The 22299-nt window shown below is 47.9% G+C and overlaps 4 protein-coding genes across 5 annotated transcripts in view; 1 reads left to right on the forward strand and 3 right to left on the reverse strand.

Annotated features, from left to right (window-relative positions):
- LOC135829083 (microtubule-associated serine/threonine-protein kinase 2-like) overlaps positions 1-2620 on the reverse strand; it is a 51464-nt gene extending 48844 nt beyond the window's left edge. The window contains exon 1 of one of the 2 annotated variants that reach the window (XM_065341497.1): positions 1562-2620. The gene's annotated coding sequence lies outside the window, so the exon portion shown is untranslated. Of the gene's footprint in view, positions 1-1306 lie in introns of both variants that reach the window. The other variant, XM_065341491.1, reaches the window with a different exon arrangement.
- Positions 2621-6850: 4230 nt separating this feature from the next.
- LOC135829107 (p53 and DNA damage-regulated protein 1-like) lies at positions 6851-14223 on the reverse strand. The gene is made up of 6 exons (XM_065341517.1): positions 14039-14223; positions 12745-12838; positions 12447-12524; positions 11698-11778; positions 8688-9872; positions 6851-7560 (listed from the first exon to the last, which is right to left on the reverse strand). The coding sequence occupies exons 1-5, from the start codon at positions 14129-14131 to the stop codon at positions 9793-9795; spliced, it is 426 nt and encodes a 141-aa protein (XP_065197589.1). The 5' UTR covers positions 14132-14223; the 3' UTR covers positions 6851-7560; positions 8688-9792.
- Positions 14224-14914: 691 nt separating this feature from the next.
- Positions 14915-15949, forward strand: LOC135804889 (uncharacterized). The gene has a single exon (XM_065318863.1). It carries the CDS (start codon positions 14915-14917, stop codon positions 15947-15949), a length of 1035 nt encoding a protein of 344 aa, XP_065174935.1.
- Positions 15950-19877: 3928 nt separating this feature from the next.
- Positions 19878-21773, reverse strand: LOC135804899 (uncharacterized). The gene has a single exon (XM_065318875.1). It carries the CDS (start codon positions 21771-21773, stop codon positions 19878-19880), a length of 1896 nt encoding a protein of 631 aa, XP_065174947.1.
- Between the last annotated feature and the right edge of the window lie 526 nt (positions 21774-22299).

Here is a 22299-nt window from a genome sequence, read left to right on the forward strand (position 1 = left end):
CCAATTTCTGCTAGGTTCCCGTTCCATTGCTAGCATATTCAGATTTATTCCTCAAAACATTACAGTAGAGCAATGATTAGTACTCTCTTGTGCCATCATCCTTCAATGCGACGGACCCCACTATAGGCGGTCAGCCTTTGGGTCATCCTAATAAAGTTGTTATAATTATCCGGACATTGACTATCCAGACGATCGTCGGATTATCCTGAACGGCTGGGACACTGCATACATGCCCATCAGTGCATGGCAGAACTACTATAGTATTGTCAGGCGCCGAAGAACAAACAGGCTAGAATCTCATCAAGCACGGCAGACCAATGTATACACGGTGACTGGGACTGTGTATTGACTGTGGTACATGAAAATTAGAGCAGCCCAGGCGCGTGCGCCGGTGCCCTTCAAGGGGGGTTCCGGGTTCCGGGGGCCTCCCCGGGAACATTTTCAAAAATGAAGCAAAATCCTGCATTCTGAGCGAAAAGGGGGGGGGGGGTTCCGGGCACCCAGGAACCCATACGGGGCACGCGCCTGCAGCCTAGGCCGCGAGGATGCTAACCCCACCCCAGTTCTTCGCCACCCGGCAGTGCTATAGTACATGATCTCGTATGTGTTTTAGATGATGTGACCGTGTACTACAAGCATGTATGAGCCATTTTCACCAAGCCGACTTTCTCATTATCCGAACACCTTTCCCTTGTCCGACCGCCTTCTGAACGGCGTCTGCCTCGGAGGGTTCGGCTAATCGATGCTCTAATGTGCTTGGCAAAACAACAACAACTACTACAGTCATGAACTGTGACATTACGGCCTCTGGATCAAGAAGTGAAGAACTTACTTGGATAATACATTTACATGGTCATGATTGTACAGTCAGCAGCGGTGATCTGGGGGGGGGGGGGGCATTTTCATGTAATGCCACTTTAGGTACATCTCTAAGACGAAGACTAAGACTAGTAAGAGGGCCTGGGATCATGTCATGTTTGTTTCTGGATTGCAAGTACCAGCGCAAATCCGGTCGTCATTCCCCATGACAAAGGATTAGTATGATCCGGGTTTTGATGATGAGGACTGTCTGTGCATGTGTTCACATGTCCATAGTTTCAACAAAAAAACTTGACATGTTCTTGTTCAATACTGAATATTGTCTTGAAGCCGGCTGGTGCGGGGCCACGACAGCTATAGCGACTTTTACTACTCCACATCATGCATGCAAACATGCACACAACCAATCCCACGCACACACACACGAACACACGAACACACACACGCGCAGACTTAAAATCGCGCGTGCACGGAAACCATGACATACCTGGCACCGTTCACCTTCCACTCCGCGTCGATCTCTGCCGCATCCGCTGCAGCGCACTGCTTCCAATCTGACTCCTTCCTTTCCCGCTCAGCCAGAAATCTTGCTACGAATCTCGATTTTTCCGACTCAAAGCTGTGATATGTATCTCAACGATCAAGTGAAACAGCACTAGGGATGAAGGTTACGAACAGGAAAGATTTCCTCTCAATATTTCAAAGTCACACGATAGCCTCTTGTATAACTGGACAAGCATACCTTGCAATCTCGTCCACGCATTCGTCCGGCGCACAGCACTGAACAATACTACAGCAGGCTGAGATACTAGCAGTCGTACTGCAATCGAGCGAGGGAAAAGAGCACAACGAAACCGCTGTTTGCCGATCGGCCGTGTCTCGCTGCGTTCCGTGAGGTTACGGAGGATGACGGCAGGCCACGCTGATATGAAGTCCACACAGTCTGATTACAAACCCACACACGAAGAACCACGAGCGCACAAGCCCATCTCTCCTTTTGCTGACACCTTACTCTGGAGGCAAGTGGAGGGTGCATGCACTGCACTGTGCGAACGGGACGTGACCAGGTGACGTGTGGGCTGCTAGCCGCAAAGCGCACGATGTCTTTTCGTGAAGCGCTGACTGATCAACGCTCCTGATCCATGTCCATGATCCGGCGCTGTATGTACTGACTGTGTGGTAGATCTGCACCAACCCTACTCCCTACCGACCCTAGCCTAGGCCTAGCACCAAGCAGGTACTTGGCCTTCACGACAGCAAGCAGTAGAAAACATGAAGAAGGAGGATAGGAGGGACAGATTTCTACACACTAGATATTTGAAGAACCACTAGATTGGCCCTGACACCGTGTAACACTGTGGCGGTCTTCTGTGTCTTTTGCCCCGATGGACAAAAACCTAGCGAGGCATTATTGACAATATCTGCAGCGTTCGCCGATGCTGGAAAACTGCAACACATCGTGGGTGCACGGCGAGAGGTGTAAGTCAAGTGGACGTCTACTGCAGCATCCCGCTGGCTGGCACGCGAGCACGGTGGGACTGCCAGAGCTCTTCAGTTCAGCAGAGATTTCGGCTAGTTCAGTCAGTGTGGTTCAACGACGCGCACGGGGAAAAATTCAAGCTGGATGCAGTGCACTGCACTGGTGAGTTCAGTGCAGCCTGACCAGCCACGACAACAATTTTCTCCGTATAAACAAGTTAGTTATGCTCTCCGTCCTGCCGTCTCTGCACTTTCTACCAAAGGCAGCCCAACATGGACGAGCAAGTCGCACCGCGGAAGCAGAACCTGCGGAAGACTCGGCGGCTCTCCGTTTCTGGCAGGCATACAGGAGAGCAGCAATCGAGCAAACACACTGTGTGTATTCCACTCTCTAATCGATACGGATGCCGTCCAGTGAACGAGCCCACCGGTCAAGAATTGCCTCTCGTGACTTGGCCCTGTCTGTAACAGGGGCTCTTCAACGACCGCATGCTCTTCCTCGCAAATGGGAAGCCAACAACAGAGACCTGACAGAGAGAAATGACTGGCTGCTATGCACGTGTCTGCATTACCATGATTACGCCCTACGCCACGGTTAGGAATAGGGGTTGCCCTGCGTCGTAGAGTGACAGAAAATCTCCCTGCGATCGTGAGAGCAATGGTTACGGAGACAACTCGTTGACCCACACTACTACTAGTACTGAGTAGTAGTACCAGGCATCATGTTCACAGAACGAGAGGAGCGGCTGAATCAGTGCATGCATTGCTTGGCCAATGTGAGACCGTAAAGCTATCAACACGCAATTGGCTGAGGAAACACTTGGCGAGCCAAGCCCCCCACGCGCACGGGGGAGTCGTTCACTAGAAATCATTGCGACGAAACCAATGATATCGACTCACTGCAATTGACACCACTGGCACATATTCATTTGCTTTGCACTGCATATCATGTCTGTCAACCCGTGCGCTGATGTGTGCTCGCCATTGGGAGAAGTAGGGCCGCAGAGGGAAGATTTGGAACTGGAGGGGCGGTTTGGTTCTCCTGGCCTGCGGATATCTGTACCCGTACCCGGAGCGGAGTTACCATAGTTACTGCATAGCCTACTGCTGTACTTTCTTAGGCTACTAGGACATCAGTACACTGTCATGCACTGTGAAAGTGTCATCATACTTTGTCTAATGTCGTACTTGTAATGACATTACACTTTCATTGTGGCTTTTTTTCTTGGCCGAAGTAACTAGTTCACCACAAATCAGAGCAGGTCGGACGGTCCGAGTATCACTGTATAATACCGCACGTGTAGATCTACGGTGCCGATGGCAATGCGGCAGTTAGCTGAACTATTGACAACTGCAGCGACTCAATTAACGCTGGTAAGTGAGTAGTTTGCAAATAACTCATCATTCTAGCTTGATCCCTGGTTAGACTGCAGGCCTGTCAATCAAGCTTTCGACAGCTGAGGGACTCCCGGATTAGCTCCGGCGACTCACAATCACATTCTCCTCTAGATGGGCTTTAAAAGTAAACGGTCTCAACCGGAACTGTTACTGATACTTCGGTCTTCACCTGCCCGCGCTACAGCCTACAGCCTGCGTTACAGTATTAAATTTTGTATCGAAGACTGAAATGACAATGCCAGGACTTAGCGGACTGGCTCAAGATTGACACTCCATCCTGATTATCGTGAATATCGTGATCATCATGATCATCATGGCCAGCAGCTCTCACTCTCAGCCTGAGGGCATTCTCACGACGCTATTGTACATGTATATGACTGTTCCTCATAGTCACCGCTTGACGTGAGAAAGGAAATCGAACTGAGCGGGCAGAGAGGACATCATGATTGTTACGAGGAACGACGATGAAAGCCAATACTCTGCCATGTGCTGGCACTGTCCACTCAACCAGTGATAATTGATATGACTATGTACAGACTCAGTACGTACACACTGGTACACTCAAGAGTACAAAGTCTGCTGCAAATCTCAGACTACAATATGCTGTCTATGTCAGGTGAGTGGACTGTGTGACAGTCACAAATCATGTATGCCAATACATGTACTATGATCCACAACAGAACAGACTTACTCCAATCATGCACCATGCAGCGGAATTGCAATGATCTATAGCATTGTACTAAGACTAAGAGGCTTAGAGTCAGTGGTACGATAAGTACAACAATGATGTATGCGTAACAGTGTCACCATCAAAACCTCATTGAGAATGCAATACTGACTCCGGTATAACAAAGCTTCAATTACCCTACCCCAGAATCACTCACAGAATAATAATATTATTATACACTTTTGGCCACTGCACTGTATCCGAACAGGGACTACTAGTACTACTAGTAGCTAGTGGTCCCAAGGAGTAGGTGTTCAGATAACTGACTTAAAAAGGTCACTTGAGGCTGTGTGAGGATGTCACTTTCCCACTGACGCTAGCAAATCAGACCATACATGCAGCAGGGACACAGGTGGAGAGAAATACAAGGAGGGGTCCGACAGTCTCACAACTGTACTTCTGAAGTGCACATAATCATTACATCTATCATCCCATGTGCGCCGGGCTGCATCAGGTGTTCACTGAGTCAAACTGACATTGTCAGCGCCATCACAATGAAACCACTGAGTTGCTTCAAAGTGCTATGACACTGAACACCTGCTGCTCTGGTGAAATGGATAGTATTGACAATTGCAGCACGTCTTCAAGTTGCAACTGAGTGCAAGTAGTGGGGCTTGCTGTACCAGAAGAATGTATGCGTGTGACTGCATTGGTAAATACGTGTAGGTCTTCCGAGACGTACCATTGCAGACCCACCGGACTGAACATCTTCTGCACGTGGGTAAGTCATCCAAATATAATACATACATTGACGAAACCTCATGACTTAGGATGTGTTTGAAATGTCCCCATAATATTACCTTTTCGAGAAACACATTTTTGAAGTGTATCTCAATAGAATGGCTGCTTCCAGCCTCCGCACCATTTCCTTTGGAATTGTCATAGCAAAGAGATTTTCCAAGCGTGCTTCCCACGTGATTATGGGCTTCCCTTATCCGATACGTGCAAATTTTGCCGTAGGTTCTACGGGAAATGCATACAAAAAGCAGTTTTCGCCGGGAACATTCCAAGCTCTTTCAAATTGATCCCACCTCTCCCATCGGATGAGGTTGTGGAGCTTCCAGGAGGTTTTAGGAGACTTTCGTTTTCTGAAGAGGCCAATAAGCCACCTCCTCAGAAAAACGAAACTCGTTGAAAAGTGAAAGAGTGACAATTCCAACGCCCCCTACAAGAGAGAATTCAGTAGTCACTAGACTAGAGATGAACTCCTGATGACGAGTCAACGTGGCTCAGGACAGAGTTGTGTTATAAAATCGACTTTACTTGAACAGTACACGTGAGGGCCACTGCAGTGCACTTGCAGCTTCATGTTCACAGTAGCTAAGCTAACACAGACATAATAATTGCATATACATGTACCATGTCTACAATGATGTTGCCAATACACCGTTTCACTTATTCAAGCTCACAGTTGGATGCACTGTGGCACTCTAGCCGCCCAGCACTTGCCGGGCACCAAAATTAGCACACCTACACTAGTCACTAGGACTGGTCAGCTGCCGTTAGGGCAAACAAAGGAAACACTAATCAACCCATGCCGTGTACGAAAGCTAAAAATGATTGGCACCCTGAATGAAAACATTTTTTCTTGGCGTGTGTACCCTGTACCGGGCAATGCCTCACGCCCCACTTGAACAAAGGAGGTGATCAGTGTTGTTAAAACCAGTCATGCTCATGCTCCCCCCCCCCCCCCCCTCTCCATGAGTACTATCTGCATACATGTATTTTGTACTAAGACAGGAGGTGTCATGCATGCAGAAGACTGAGTACACTGTAGTGTAGGCATAGTAAACTATAAATAATTAATTAGTGATTATATTGCACAAGCTAAACACTAGTGCACTGGCGACTAGACTGTCCTCCTTTTTCTTGTTTTTTCTTTGTTTTATTCAGTGCCCCTCCTCCTCCCTGGCCCTGCACATGCACATGTGCTCATCTTTGATCTGGCCTACTACAGACAAACAGCCTGAGATCTGTAGTCAGTTGGAAAGCAAGGCAAGCAAGCACGCCAGCTCATCCTACTTCGAAGTAGTGTACTCACTCCATGGTGCTATTCTAATAATGCATGGGTTCAGTAGATCTGTGACCGAAATGAATCTCTGCTGTAATCGCCAGCTAGAGCGCATGTGAAGAATTACTGGCTTCCAATCAATGCATGGAACATTTATGTGGGGTTGCATTACCGTACGTCCGCCAGTGATTTGTCTACTTTTGTATTTTGTCTCGCACGCTCGGACACAGGGGTGTGTGTGTCTTACTGTGTGTGTGTGTGTGCGTGTGTGTGTGTGTGTGCGGTGTGCGTGTGCGCGCGTATGTGCGTGTGTGTCCATGCAACACCATCCAGCCATCTAACCCTGTGTCTTGGGACTTCGTCTGCCACTGTGACCCAGATAGTACCTTACGCGAGCTCAGCAGGACCTCACTCTCCTCCCTTTTCCTCTCCATGACTGAAACGCTGCTGGTCCTTCCTGAACCTGCAGTTATCAGCAGAGGGCATTGTAATATTGTCTGTGTATGTGCATGTGTGTATATGCGGGTATGTCTGTTCTATGTTTCATATCAAGAGTACGTGGTAATGTGATACTAATGTCTATATAATTATGTTGCACGAAGAAACAGCGACAATCAACTAACAAAGGACGGTGCCTTCTTCTAGAAATGTCAGAAGAGCAGGGAATTCCTGGCAATTGGCCAACTGGGCCAAAATACCAGTTCGGGTTAGGGTGTTTTTGTAATGTGATCGCGGAACTGGCCCAGTGGGTGTATGTAATTCCTAGTTCTGACTACAAGTAGAGTTACTATTGTAGTGGTCCAGTTTTGGTGGATCACGGTTACACAACCGCATGTCAGAGTGGTATGCAGACAGGCAAGAACAGACACACGGCAATTCACAAGGCTAAACGGCGGCCAATTCCACAACGACACTGATCATGCTGCAAGTGGCGCTCTGCACACCACCTTGTGCTACAACTACACCTACACGACTGTACATTGTAGTTTGACTGAGCACAGCCGCCGCTGTGCTGTCATGTTGTACTTGTAGCAGTAGCCACACAACTAGACCCTAGGTGTCACACTCGTTGACCGCTGTTGCCGGAGAGTGATCACTTTTCTTGTGCTGTTTCTCAGTTAACTTCCTGTTTCAGAGTTCCACACACAGAATGAGACACAACAATTGACTAAGGCTGGTTGGGCGGTGACAAGAAAACTTGACTTGGAAAATGAGGCTTCACAATCAACTTTGCTCGTTCACATCGCAGGGTAGCTGACATAGAAAATGGCTGTTTCCTAGTTAGGGAGGAAGTGACGGTTTGCTCAAGTCAGGCTGCCTAAGCTCAGTGGGTAGAACAGTAAAGCAACAGTGTGGCATATGGCAAGATCATGATGTTAACTCCCAAAGGCGTGAGCAGATCTGAACTGGCACTGTGACACCTACAGTGAATTACCAGGTGAGCTGACAGCTGCATCTCCGCAAACTTCCGGCTCACCGGGAGAGGGGTTTCACGGGAAAATAATTTATCCAATTTACAATACGTACAATGTTGGAGTGACTCTGAGAGTCTGCAAGCCGAAAGTTGCTGTTTTCTCTACTTCACATTGAATCAAAGAGTTGCCAAAGTGTCCATGAATGTGCTGTGACAAAGGGTTGTTGCTTTTTTTATTTGTCTATAGTATACAGGGCATGCAATCATCATGGTACCACCAAGAGTACATAACCCCCTGGGTTATGTACTCTTGGTAACACTGAGACATGGCATTGAACAGTTTCAGTGGCACAGTGAAGATACCGTAAAGTCTTGTATAAAAGCCGCACTTGAATAGAAGCCGCCATCGAATAGAAGCCGCAATTTTGGGCCCATCAAAATCACACATAAGCCTGGTTTTAGTGTCGACATTCATAGAAATACCCGTCTTGTATAGATTAGAAGCCTGTCTCATATAGAAGCCTGCAAAATTTCACCAAGAAAGTCATAGAAGCCGCGGCTTTTATACAAGACTTTACGGTAGTACAAGAAACCCCAATGGGTGTGGACAACTCATTGCACACCATAGCCACCATCTCCTTGTCATTCCATGCCTTGTATGTGTGTGTTAAGGACAATGGCCTGGTAGGCCGCTGCAGAGACTGTGTACACCTCCAGGGTTTCATGCTGAACTTCCGGCTGCGACAAGAATGAATGAGCTAGCTCATAGACCTTCACTTTGCTGGCCTAACTGAGGCATAAATAAACTACAGAGGTGAGTGACATGACTCACAACTAACCATGTCCCCCAGTTAGCCACATCAGATACAGGAAAGCAACGCCTTGTTAGTCGTGGACACGGTCGTGATATGTACTGGCCACGTAGCCAGTTGTGCCTGCAAACCCAGACTCTCAGTGCCTACAACAAACAGAGAGAGAGAGAGATGAATATTCAGTTAGTGTTCTTCAGAATAAGCTCTCCTGCTCATAATCATCAACACAAAGCGCAAAATCTGACAATTGGCCGACTCTGGACAGCATCAACAAAAAAACATTCTTTGGCTAGGACACAAGAAACGTACAAAAAAGAAAGGTCAGGGAGAGATAAAAAGTAACCAATATAATTGAAGTAATTGTACTGAAACGCCTCATCTCAACGCGAAAACAATATGCAGCGTTTTAGATTTCAGACGCTCAGGGTGATACTGACGGAGGACTTGTGTCCGGAGTCTATACAGAGTAGGCGCCGCGACTTCCAGCGCGGTGGAGTCTATACAGATTTAGTACAGGAGCAGGCAACTACTGCCCGTGCAGTGCTGTGGAAAACACAGGCTCTTCTACCCCCGCTTCACATCTAAACGCTACGATGCAGTAAACGCTGATCAACAGAGATGGAAATTGCACACGCACCACCATCGGCTGCAGTAGCAGCAGCCGAAGGCCCATTCGCTTGCTGACGGGGGAAACTTCCCTGAGAAGATCCAGTGACAGGCTGGACTACATACACTGCTAGAATATCCAAGGGCAGCTGCAATATGGAGCTCGCCTGGTGGCTTAGTCGTATGTTGTGCATGTATGACCAACTGCTGTACATGTATGCTGCGCCATACATGTACAGCAGCAGTAGCAGTCAAGGAGCTGAGGAATAGAGCAATGGTGGTAGCAGCACTACAGCCAGGTGACCCGTGCAAGCAGCCAATTGATACGCGCACACCTTCACACCAGGGTGTTTATGTGCAGCAAGAAGAGCCACAGGGCCCAGGGTATCTTGCCGAAGGCGCCGTCGCAGTGCCAACACAATGGCCAGATTGCTGGCGTGGCAGTTCAACTCTACGAGTGCTGCCAGGCAAGGGCGGAATGATCAAGACGAAATCATCAAGACCGGCTTGCCATATCAGTAGAACATCAGCTACGCTGTCCAGTGGCGGCAAATAGTTCATCGGATCCCATTGGGTTCAGGTCGTACCCCTTCAATGCTGGTTGACCTGCAGCAAGAACACCAACACAAACAAACAAGTATGTCATAACTACATGTATACGTTTAGATGGATATGTACTTGCACACACGTCGTACAGTACACAGCCCTGTGCAGTCCTATGGCAAGGATCCACTACCAATGTAAGTTAGTGAGCAAAAGGGCACTGTTAGAAGTGAAAGAGTGCAGCAAGGTGACTGGAAGTACTAGTAGCCGGAACTGGAGACCCAACCAATACATGTACACTGCCAGTTCGATTGGCAGGCTTGCCACTGTTCCACTGTGCAACCAAGTATCGGCGGCATCTGCACGAGCCCATTGTGTGATAGAACGTAGCATTACGCACGCTATGGATGACCGCTTGGGCAACAATTATGGCTAGCAGTTACCATGCACAGAAGGCTTAGTCTGCTCTGTTAGCAGAGCCACCAGAGCGAAAGCAAGAAGGGAGGAAACTCCAACAACAGTGGAAAGGGACGGTGAGCAATAGAGCACACATGCCTAGTACACGCAAACACAGTATAATTATACAAGCGGAAACAACACACACCCTTCTCCCTCCCCAGCGCACACAGATGATGTTGCAGCATTATGCGGTGGGAGCTGTAGTGGCCCTCATGCACATCAGACAAACACGCATGGTGACACAGTGCTGAATGAGCCAGCTGAAGCCCAGTCACAGGTCAACAAGCGAAGCCATAACAGTGCGGTACCGTTATGAACACCCAAAGTCACTTTAAAAACCGCCACACGGACAGTCCTAAGGCAAAAGGCCGTTCGTGTGACACACATGAACAATTGAACAGACACTGGTGGTGCACACACACACACACACACACACACACACACACACACACGCACACACACATATACACGCACACACACACACACTCACGCATGCATGCACACATCCACACAGAGCATTGAGAGTTACAAAGACATTCCTGTGGTCAAAGTCACACCGACCGATAACAGCTACAAGTGTACTGCACAGCGCTGACAAACACAATGGCTTACACCACACCACAACACAGCACAGCATCTGGAGAAGATATTTCTGGCTCCAGCAAAAACTACACGGCAATTCCAGCCTAGCGCAGCAGTCACAGCATTCCACCCTGAAGCAAGATCGAGGCTTGAGCCTTGAAGGAGGCGAGCTCAGGCCAGTCACACACTGCTCTGCATTGCGTTGGACAATGTGCCACTCAACGGCCTGCTCATAGTTGACTCGGTACACAGTGCCAATAGAGCGGTTCAGCCGAACCAACATACTAAGGTGCGCTTCCAAGATGTTTGCACATTGATGCATATACCACAACAGTAGTGGAAATACATGCCTATGGCTTTTAATGCTGTGACTACCAGATGCCTGCAACACTTGTTATATTTACTGCACTTCAACAACAAAAAGCGTTGCCTGCACGGCGCCTGTTTGTGTTTTCCTCTGTCTGAGGTTCCAGGCTCCAGCCAGTCTCCTACAGGCTAGTCCTGGCATATCCCAGCAAGCCTCGATTACACTGGCTGGTCATCGGTCGGGCTCTGCTGTTAGGGTCTGCTTTTTAGGTTGAATGCAGAGGAAGAGCTCCATGACCAGCAAGTGTTCAATAGGCATTATACCAGCAGGACCATTCACCGTGCATCAGTGCTAAAGTGGAATAGACATTAGTCATGTACTGCATGTAGTCCCCCTGGGCACCGTCCATCATGGTACACCCAGTGTCACTGTCAGAGAAGATCCCCCTTGCCGCCTACCCAACGAGGGGCCACCCGATCATCAGTGATATAAACATTTGGGACACAACTGATCAGTATTGCTACTGCTGGCTCAGCTTACCCTGAAGTTCTCGCAGTGTTGCAACCTTGCCTTTCAGAGTGCCGCGAACACTATCAATCTCCTCGCCAAGCCGTTTCTGATCTGCTTGGTTGCAGATGTGCAAAAATAGTAACAAGAAAAAAAGCAGCACACATGGAAATATAGATAAACACGTTCACACACATACAAACACAAGCCCTATATTGACAATCCATCAAAGCAAAGTTAGCTGTGGCTGGGTGTACTCTCCTCGAAGCAAAGAAATCACACGGGAATCCATGTACCAGTACTGTACCATAATACCCCACCAAGGCGTACCATCTCGGCCAAATTATCATATCCTCTCACTGAAGTTTAGGAGATTCTCCAAAGCTCTCCAAGCTCTTCGAGCGCCAAAAGTGTTTCAAACTTGGAGATAGCACCCTTACTTTAGCTTGGTCTTTCACCGCACACCGGATTGAAGTGGCTTTTCGGGCCAGTGAAGTTCTATTCTTCAATTTTCATATTTTTCACGCAGACTTACTTTTAGACACACACAGACACACACACACACACACACACACACACACACACACACACACACACACACACACAGGCACTTCCACACAGACATGCACAAGCACACAGACTTGCACAAACACAAGCACACACAGCACACTTGCACGCACGCACACACACACACACACACACACAACCTGGGGTTAGACTAGGGCTAAACGCCTAAATGCAGCACCAGTAGCTGGCACAATATCCCACTGCATAGTACATACCGGTATCTAGCATCGTCTTGACTTGCTTCGTGGGGAGCTTCATAAACATGTTGCCAAGGCAAATCCATGATTTTTGAACTGCAGTAGATGGCAAGGATAACAGTCGTGAATAGCAACAGCAAAATGACAACAACTGCTACTGCGAGGGTTCATGTTGCGCAGGATTGACGGCTTATTTTTCTCTCGTCTGAGTAACGTAATTCACCGTCATAATACCACGCATACGCTATCTTGCGACGTGCTGCCGATCAGACAGTAGGGCATGGGCGCAACTGTCCAAAAAATCAACTCTACTTACCCTGGGCACGTTGTTCGTCCTCAGCATGCAGCGATTTCAAGGTGACGCGCAGCGCTTCCCGGGTGCTCTGCCGCCTGCGGTCTAAATCAACAACCTGTGCACATAACAATGGAGCAGGTTCTAATAAGGAGCATATCGACCATACATGTCACAGGTACAATGTAGTCTTCTTACTCTTAGGGAGGAAAATACAAGATCAAAACCACATCCGAGGTACCTAGTTATGTATGAGCCGATGATCAGCTGATGACGTAATACAGGTAGCTGCACACAATGCCAGTGAGAGTAGTAATTTTTCAACTTGCACATATGTATGACAATACATTGTATAAATGCAAAGGGGTGCATGTACAATCATGTACTTCTTGTACTGCGAGTTCAGGCCATGCACTGTGATTGTGTGAAGTACACTCGACACATGAATCCATTTTGCTTTCACACACAGCCGAGTACAAGAACGTTACATAACACATACCATGTGGGTTCATTTGAACGTTGAAACCTAACCTACCTACGTACCTACAATGTGCTTCTGTTGCTTGTGGATGGGTGGGCCAACATGCATGTGCCTCTATGTCAGGGTCCTAGCCAAAGGAGGGTAGAGGGGCGCAGCGCCCCCCCCCCCCCCCCCCCCCCCCCGTGAAAATGTGCCCCCTCCCCTTCTTACTATTATAGTATTATTGATTATTGCACTCCATTGGAACACAAACCATCCTGTCCACACATCTACGACGGTCTCTCCACCACCACACTAAACTCCCCATTCGTGTATACATTAACCACTTGTGTGCCACCGCTCTGCATACAATTAATTATTATAATACAGTCATGCACTGCCTACATGGCTGGAGACGATTGTATATCAACGTTGTGGCCTCATGACTTCAAGTTCAAATATGGATCAGGAATCTCAAGATTCTTCCCATGAAAAAAATGTTCTATGTATAATCTGCAGTGGTGCCTCTGGCCAGTCGTGTCGTTCGCTGGCTATAATTCCAACTTTTAAAACTTTGGACTGAAGTTGCAAATAATAGATACGTTCTGGGGAAAAAATTAATAGATTCCTTTCATAGAAAGTACCACGCTACGTACATGTAGAGAGAGGGCGGCATGTACATAATAATGTAGAGAGAGGTCGGCATGTACATAGTACTGCAGACTACGTGACGAACTTCAAGCACTACATGCATCCTCTACTACGGTATCTCTATCTGGTGGGATGTTACGCATAGCTGACGGCACTTACGATGAAGCAATTATGTTATTATTTGTACAATTATGTAGAACTGTTTACCTGTTGCTTCGTCGCCAGCACGTCCTCAGCGACGATCTCGACTTTGGCAAGCAAGTCCACCACCGAAGAAGCACTGTCAAATTTATCCGCCATGCCTGTGAGAGCCTTGGAGGTGTGAAACGATTACAAACTACATGTACTCTCCAGCTCCACGTCTTCGCCTTTTATTTGTGTTATTGCAATTCTAAACTAACTTTCTTGAATCTCTTGCATTCGCAAAAGTAGATCTACAAGTCATGTACACCAGGGAGTCGTAAAATACCGACTCCCTTGTCAAATTTTGACGACTCTTTGACGAGTTCAATCATGTACCTTGTGAAGTAATAATATTATTAGTTGTGTACTGAGTACGGTAGATATTACTTGGTCCACCATTATTTAATTTTAATATTATACAAACTAAACACTTCATTTAATCAGTCTATATCTGTCAGTTTCTTTGTTATGAATGGACTATACTGTTGTAGTTACCTGGTTACAATCTTCTCTTCCTATCTCTCTTCCTACCTGTCCGAAGCCCCCCCCCCCCCCCTTTTTAATCATTGCCGCTGAGTGTCCGTTGTGACCAGGAATCAAGTAACTTAGTTGGCTTGTAAGTTACAGTTAGTTAATAGTAGGAGAAACCAGATCAGTTGCAGTGATGAAGCTGTACAGCATGTAGGTCGACCATCCATAGTCTCCCACCGGGAAATGTGGGCTTTAAAAAAATGACTACGGGTAGATCTACTGCCCAAATAACTGCAAAAGCAAAGTAAACTTGAAGGAAAGTAAACTTGAAGGTATGGGAAAATAAGTCAGTGGTGAATCAATCTTCCCGGTGCTTCTTCATCGCCATTCCGTTATTGGCTCGCCACGCGTGAGTATACTGCTTAGCCGATGATGAAGCGAATATATCCGCTATCGCAGGCACCATGGCTTGCACCCTTGGCACTGGTGCTACTGGTCGGAACGTTCTACACCACTAGATACAGCCGAACGTTGACGACGACAAAAGGGGAGAGAGGTCCGCATTTTCCCACTCTAGTAGATGGCTCTGACCAGCTGCTAAAGTACACGTGCAGGTTTACAGAGGATCGCTCATCGCCCCATACACCTGACAACCCTGGTGAGGTGGCTATAGTAAGTCTTCTATCTGCATCTGTACCATCACTGCTTCTAGATTACATTCTAGGACTGGAAGTTTTGGGAACGTCACTGGAAAGGTTTGCTCCGAAGAGCGTGCCGCGTGTACTCATGGTGTTGGAAGGTACAGACTGTGACAAGCTTTGCATGCGACGACTTCATGATACTGGCTGGCGTATCTGCCATGCGCCACCTATTACGCCGCCGCGTCCGTCCGATTTTGCTCGCTTCAAGGATCAGTTTGTCAAGCTTCTTATGTGGAACATGGTGCAGTACAAACGTGTCGTTTACATGGATGCCGACACGCTAGCTGTGGGAAGACTGGAGCGGCTGCTCGCCACACCGGTTAGTATGGCTTCGAATAAACCACTTGCTGTAGCACAGGATATATTCAACGGCAAGTGGGTGGATGGATTCAATATGGGTGTTGCTGTAATACCGACTAATCGAACAGAGTTTGTCCGTCTGTTCAACTTGCTGGAAAGTGACAATGTTGAGTATCGATCCACAATGTCTGAGCAAGGATTTCTGTCCGTAGTTTACAAGAATGTGTGGACAAAACTGGCTTTTGAGGATAATGCAAACTTGGCAGCTTGGTTATGGGACAGGTCTCTGTGGCAGAGTAAGAAATCTGACATACGTCTTATCCACTTCACCATGGAGAAGGGATGGAAAATCGATTCCAAGTCGAAGTATGCTGAGATTGGCCGCCTTTGGAAAGACACAAGAGATTTGCTCTTCGCACGACGCTTGACTTCCATCGATACATACGACCTAGCCTTTGTGTGACAAAACACCAAGACCAAGGAGAGGCGATGTTGAGAGATCTGCACTGGCGGTATTGTGTGAGTCGATGGAGATGTACAGTTGTGCTGAGTGAAATCCAACTCAAGGCGAGCCGGTCTCACACAGGAACCAGGCGCACACCTGTTTACGTAACTGCTGCCACTACGTTGTCTGTCACCTTGTGCTGGCTGGCTTGGACAAGCAGTGGACATGGCCGGCCTGACCGCATCAGGGTAGCAGCCAGGCCTGGCAAGGATGGCGGCGGCGGCGGACTTGGCACCGGTAGCAGCGCTTCCGACGGCATCACCGGTGCACTTCTCTACAGCGCTGCCTTCAGGCCCAGTGCAGGTGTCGGTTGCCCGCTGGCGGGTGGTTGATGTCCTTGTGCTGCTCGCTGAGCTTGCTTCCTGGCTAGCCGATCTCCGTCCGCTGCGAGTCTCCCAGTTACGGTTGATTTCAGCCAGGAGCCTCCGTTTAAAGTTGCTCTGTTAACGTATGTAGCCACCACTTGCATCACCTGAGTACATACTGCACAGATCTGCACCTGAGTACATACTGCACAGATCTTCACCAGCAGTGGTGCTGGCGGTAGCTTGCGATCTGCGGGTGCACTTCTCAACTCTACTCCGTCTTCAAGATCTACTGTACGTATACAGTGCAATACGTTTCGACCGGGGAAAGACTCTCCGTGTGTGCTCTACACTTCTGTCCAACGCCTGTTCCAGGGGGTGACGCTTTAACACCACTCTCTAAACTGCCGGGACAGCCTATCTTTGCATTGCCAGTGCTGATAGGAATGGATTGGGGTGGGGACAAGGTTTTTGAATTTTTTTAGCACTTCTTCGATATTTTAAGAACCCGCTACAACATTTTTTTTACGAAGCCTCTTGTACGGGCAAAATTAATAAACTGATACAATCATCTACAACATTTACAATGTAGGTGCTGAACAGATCTGCAGAGTTGACGAGTTTTTAAGACCCATCCTATCGCCTAGGCTACAGTCCTCTGCTGGAGTCAATTTATGACGACTCTCTGATGCATGTACTTTGATCGAACCTTGTAAATGTACGCTGAGTCTGGTTGTGACAGTCTACGTGGGGACAATATTAATAAGAGCTATGAAAAGTATGAATGCCGCAGACCTCACCACGCAACATGACAACTTGCTTATCGAGGTTTGAATGTTTGTTTTTTCCATAATCGATTTTTAAACTCTTATCATCAGTGGAAATACGGAACTGAAGTGATCAAGTGAAAAAACAAAGGTTCAAAAAAAGGACAAGGAGGAGTGGTAGACCACTAAGCCAACCAAATATGCCTTCCCCATCGTTACCCTTGCCGCCGCCCGAGCTACCACCAGTGCCGTTGGTGGCTGGGGTTGGGGTGGAGTCGGCAATAACGACATCACCGCACAGACTTTGGACCTACTTCTGTGACACAGTGTAGTGCGGGCACTGCAGCACACGGTAGCGCCCACGCCGGTGGTCCAGAGACTGCGGAGGACCCGAGGTCAACTGCGAATTATTCAACGGAGATATGTTCCAGGAATGGATGGCCAAGGCCCACGCGGAACAGAGAACGAAAAGTAAACAGAAATCAGAAGAAACCGTGAAAACGAAACAAAACGTGGAGACGCTGATGAGCTACAGATAGAGCAACAACAAAGGTGGAACAAGTACATGTACACGCATACTGCATGGATGGTATGCCTATGGGACTGGCTGACCCGGTGAGGATGAGATGGATGACGATGCGCCAGATGACGGCGAGGCGGATGACAGGTGAGACGGCTGTTGGTGGTGACGATAAAGCGGATGAGGAGTCAGGCGGCAGGGAAGGTGGTGGAGCTGATGAGGGTGAAGTTCGTAAGAAGTCAACGGTGTACTGGCATTTGCTATCCAGTCGTCCCGACTGTTTCAGTGTGTATGATGATTCTCACTTCTCTGTACTGCGGCGTGCCCGTTATCGTGGTTATGTTCAGCAGGTGAAAGTCCTCGAAGCTGTCTGTATTCGTATGCATACATGGAAGTCATCACCGCCAACACTCCGCTTCCCTGGATAACACCATCACTCCATACCCAATAATCACCTTGTACTTTTGTGGCACCGTGGCCTAAGTGTCATCACATGGTATTTACGTGTCTCCTCACACCGCCCAGGTGCATGCTATGGCCGATGAAAGCTTTGGCGGAGGCTCCAGTGGTGGTCTCAGGGACACTAGATCCAGTCCATCATCCGATCCACTTTCTCACGACAGTGTCATAGTGGTGACAGTGACTGTTCAACTGTTGGGTCGAATGGTCTTGGTTCGAAGTCTCTACGACAAAGCGTTCTTGAGATATTTCACTTTGAAATTGCAAAAACGGGGGCCGCGCCGTGACGTCATGCGGCCATTTCACTCCGTCATCCCGGCCGGCCTACGTCATTGTGGCACGGTCTCCATCTAGGAGCACTATTTTAGTATACAATTTCAAGGAAAGACAAGCTACTCCGAACTCTGTACCCAGCAAGAGCGATTACAGAATACTATAAAGTACAGTGCGTATAGGTTATAGCGTGGTCGTGTAAAAGAATATACTGCCTACAAGAATCATCTCTCATGTTTTCATAATCATAACATGGATTTCAAGTCCACATTTATTCTTACAAGCAATTTTATCCCATAGTAGAATATATCGGTCCTAAGAATGAACTTTGTGTAGCGAAACATGCCAGATTAGTACAAAGTGTATCGCCTGTAGTAATATCATCTGTCCAATTCCGTTCTGATCTGACTCTCGTTGCGTCGTAGTGCTGCAGATTCAACTGTTGTGGTCATGAAACTCGTGTTGCATAGCCACATGGTAAGCCTATGGGACTATGACCAGCCACATGCACAGAAGTACTGCGTTGCATGTACGATGATCTTCCTGCCCCTGCGCACATGCATTATGATATGCCACACTTGATTTATCGTGTGTAAGAAATATCGGGAATAACTCGGAATAGAAAGTCGTCTTTCAAACACCCACGCTATAATCGATACCTACTGTACACGACCATGACGACTGACGTTAGGAGAAGTCTATAAAAAAACTCCCCTATAAGAATAAATGAGGGTCAGAACCGGGTTAATAATAAGGACCAAGAGTACATGACTGTACAGTAGGTATCGATCGGTTAAAGCGTGGGTGTTTGAAAAACGACTTTCTATTCTTATTTCCGATATTTCTTACACACGATAAATCAAGTGTGACATATCATGTGCATGTGCGCAGAGGCAGGAAGATCATCGTACATACAAGGTAGTGCTCCTGTGCATGCGGCTGGTCACAGTCACATAGGCTTACCATGTGGCTATGCAACATGAGTTACATGACCACAATAGTTGAACCTGCAGCACTACGACCCAACGCGAGTCAGATCAGAACTGCTTTGGACGGATGTTATTACTACAGGCGATATACTTTGTACTGATCTGGCATGTTTCGCTACACAAAGTCCATTCTTAGGACCGATAATTCTTCAATCCATACATCCTGTACACACACCTTGTACACACTCTCTCTAACGGTCTCTAGGCTACACTGCAATTGATATACATTAGATCAAATTTTCGGGCAAGGCCCATCATCAGGAATAAGTCTACTGTAGACAAAACAGGGCTTTATATATATGTGACAAGTACTAGTGGCCAAAGGTGTGATGGTATAGCGCAAAATGTTGCAATACCACAGGAAGCGAGATTATTATTCTGTGTGATATGTATGAAGTGAAAATATAGTGCAGTGATAGTGCAGGATTACTAATGTGAGTACAAAGCAGAAAAATACACACTTCTAGCAACACACACACACACACATACATACACACACACACACACACACACACCACACACACACACACATACACAGTGCACAAATTCTTGCACAAATTATGACAGATATATTTACACATCACCCAACAGTCGCCAACCATTGTCACTGTTCACTGCCGGCTTCCTCTTCCTCATGAATAGTGCCTCCATGATTCTGCGGTCAACGTAAGACCGTTGCTTGCTGGCGAGAACTTGTAGATGGGAAAATGGCGAGAACTCCGGTGACGATGGGAAGGTGTGCTGCTTTTGTCGATAATGGTCTCCCCATGGCTTTCCCAATGTCGCGTTCTTGGCTTGTCTGTAGTGCTCCTCAGTCCTCTTGCGTGCTGTCCTTTCTGTTTCCCCGACGTATTCTTCTTGACAGATGGTACATTTCATAGAGTACACCACATCTTGGCCCTGGGACATACAAACATTACGCTTCAGACCACCATCGCATGCACGACATTCAGCCGGCCGACCCCGCCCCCTCTTCTCCCTCTGCCGCTGTACCGTCCTGGGGCATTGTGGCTTGCTGAATGACGACGAGACCAACATATCCTTTAGTGAGCGACCGGACGTAAAGACCACACGCACATCTCTATCAAACGACCTGACCACTTGACGAACCCTCCTTGCAAGCTGGTCATTTACGTACGGTACCTTGACAAGTGACGTGTACTGTCGTTTCCCCTTCCGATGTGGTGTCTGCTGGTGGGGCTGCTCTCGGATGCGTGCGGTTGTCCGTGCGGTGTCGGAGTGTTGTATGGCTGATTGTATAATGCGCCGTGGGTAGTGGTTCTCAAGGAGGAGTGTGGTGATCTTTTCAATCCCCCGTTGTCGTCCTGCCTCCGTTGTTGCGTTGTTGACTGCCCTGCTGATCTGGTTGTTGGCGACAGCGATTTTTGTTTCCATTGGCAAAGCAGACAAATATGACAAATGTACACCACTATGGGACGACTGGACAAATAACTCCCAGTCCAACTTGCCACCTGACACCGAGATTGACAGGTCCAAGTAACTGATGGTGTGAGAGTTGGTCGTGTGTGTATATTCTGCGGTGAATTGTATGCGTGGGTGGCGGGAATTGAGATAATCCACAAATGCCAGAAATGCCGCAATACCAAAGATCCAAACGAGTATGCAATCATCAATATACCGACGATATAAGAGCGGTTTCAGGGGATACTCAGACAGGGCACGTGACTCGAATTTCGACATAAAGATAATAGCCAATGGGGGCGCGAGGTGGTTGCCCATAGCTAGACCCTGCTGTTGTCGATAGATGTCGCCGTCAAACTCAAAGAAATTTGACTCTAGGACAAACATGAGCATTTCGCGTATGTCTGATAATGACAGTGCAAACATATCAACTGATTCCTCATGCTCTTCCAATAACTCTATGGCCGCATCGATGCTTTCTTGAATAGGAATATTCGAGTACAATGACACAACGTCCAGAGACGCCACAATACATTCCTCTGGGAGGTTTTCGAGATTGCGCAACGCCGTCATACAATCTTCAGTACTCGATAAATGTGCAGGCACGAATGGAAGCAATTGCGTAAGAATGCGCTCAAGCAGAAGTGAAATACTGCTGGTCGGGCTACCGCATGTCGATACCACGGGGCGGAGTGGGAGGCCAGGCTTGTGGTCTTTGGGGAGTCCATAGAAGGTGGACATTCGCGAGTTGTGTGGCTTCAGTGCACGAGTGAGTGGTGGTGGGATTTTTCCGGTAGTAATGTCCTCTGCTATCCCAGCAGATGTCTTGTCCAGTTCGTTCACGGTAATGTCGGACCTCTCGTAGTTGACCTCGCTGCTGAGCATTTGGTCAATTTTGGACATGTAGTGTGTTTTGGCCATGACAACAAACCCCTTGCTCTTGTCGGACGGCTTGATTATGATGCTGTTGTTCTCACGTAGGTCTCTGATCATCGTTTGTTCTTTTCCCGTCAGATGTCGAAGTGGGGTCTTCTGGGGAGCCGTCATTGCCATCTCCCTCCTGTACAGCATAGTGAGGTTCTCCCGGAGCCTTCTCATTTTTCCTTCCTCTTCCCTTTCCATAAGTGGTGGCTGTTTCTCCGTCGTAGCTATTTTCCTCAGCTTCGGATCTTTTCGCAACGGTTTCATGTTTTCATCCTCCCTTTCCTTTTCTCTTTCGTCATATGTGCCATTCTCTCTGTTCTTCTTTGCGACTTCCCTCCATCGTCTCCCAAATTCGCTCCACTCCAGCCTCCACCTCCATAATCATGCGTTCATCCGCCTTCCTGGCAGGAATGAATTTCGGTCCCAGTGACAGTAGTTCTCTCGCGTCGTCATGTATCTGACCATCGACTCCACTCTCCACCACCACCCTCGCTGACCCAGTCAGGGGAAACAGAAAGGACAACACGCAAGAGGACTGAGGAGCACTACAGACAAGCCAAGAACGCGACATTGGGAAAGCCATGGGGAGACCATTATCGACAAAAGCAGCACACCTTCCCATCGTCACCGGAGTTCTCGCCATTTTCCC

Source organism: Sycon ciliatum, chromosome 1 (genome assembly GCF_964019385.1).
Source record: "Sycon ciliatum chromosome 1, ocSycCili1.1, whole genome shotgun sequence".
Taxonomy (NCBI): Eukaryota; Metazoa; Porifera; class Calcarea; order Leucosolenida; family Sycettidae; genus Sycon; species Sycon ciliatum.

Bases quoted from the DNA above. Each gene is read 5' to 3' on its own strand.
- LOC135804899 (XM_065318875.1), bottom strand. From the start codon at position 21,773: ATGACGGCTCCCCAGAAGACCCCACTTCGACATCTGACGGGAAAAGAA.
- LOC135829107 (XM_065341517.1), bottom strand. From the start codon at position 14,131: ATGGCGGATAAATTTGACAGTGCTTCTTCGGTGGTGGACTTGCTTGCC. The intron at 11,779-12,446 runs GTATGTACTATG...GCAACCAAGCAG, and splicing joins CAAGACGATGCTAGATACCG to ATCAGAAACGGCTTGGCGAG. The intron at 9,873-11,697 runs GTAAGCTGAGCC...TTCTTGCTGCAG, and splicing joins AACACTGCGAGAACTTCAGG to GTCAACCAGCATTGAAGGGG.
- LOC135804889 (XM_065318863.1), top strand. From the start codon at position 14,915: ATGATGAAGCGAATATATCCGCTATCGCAGGCACCATGGCTTGCACCC.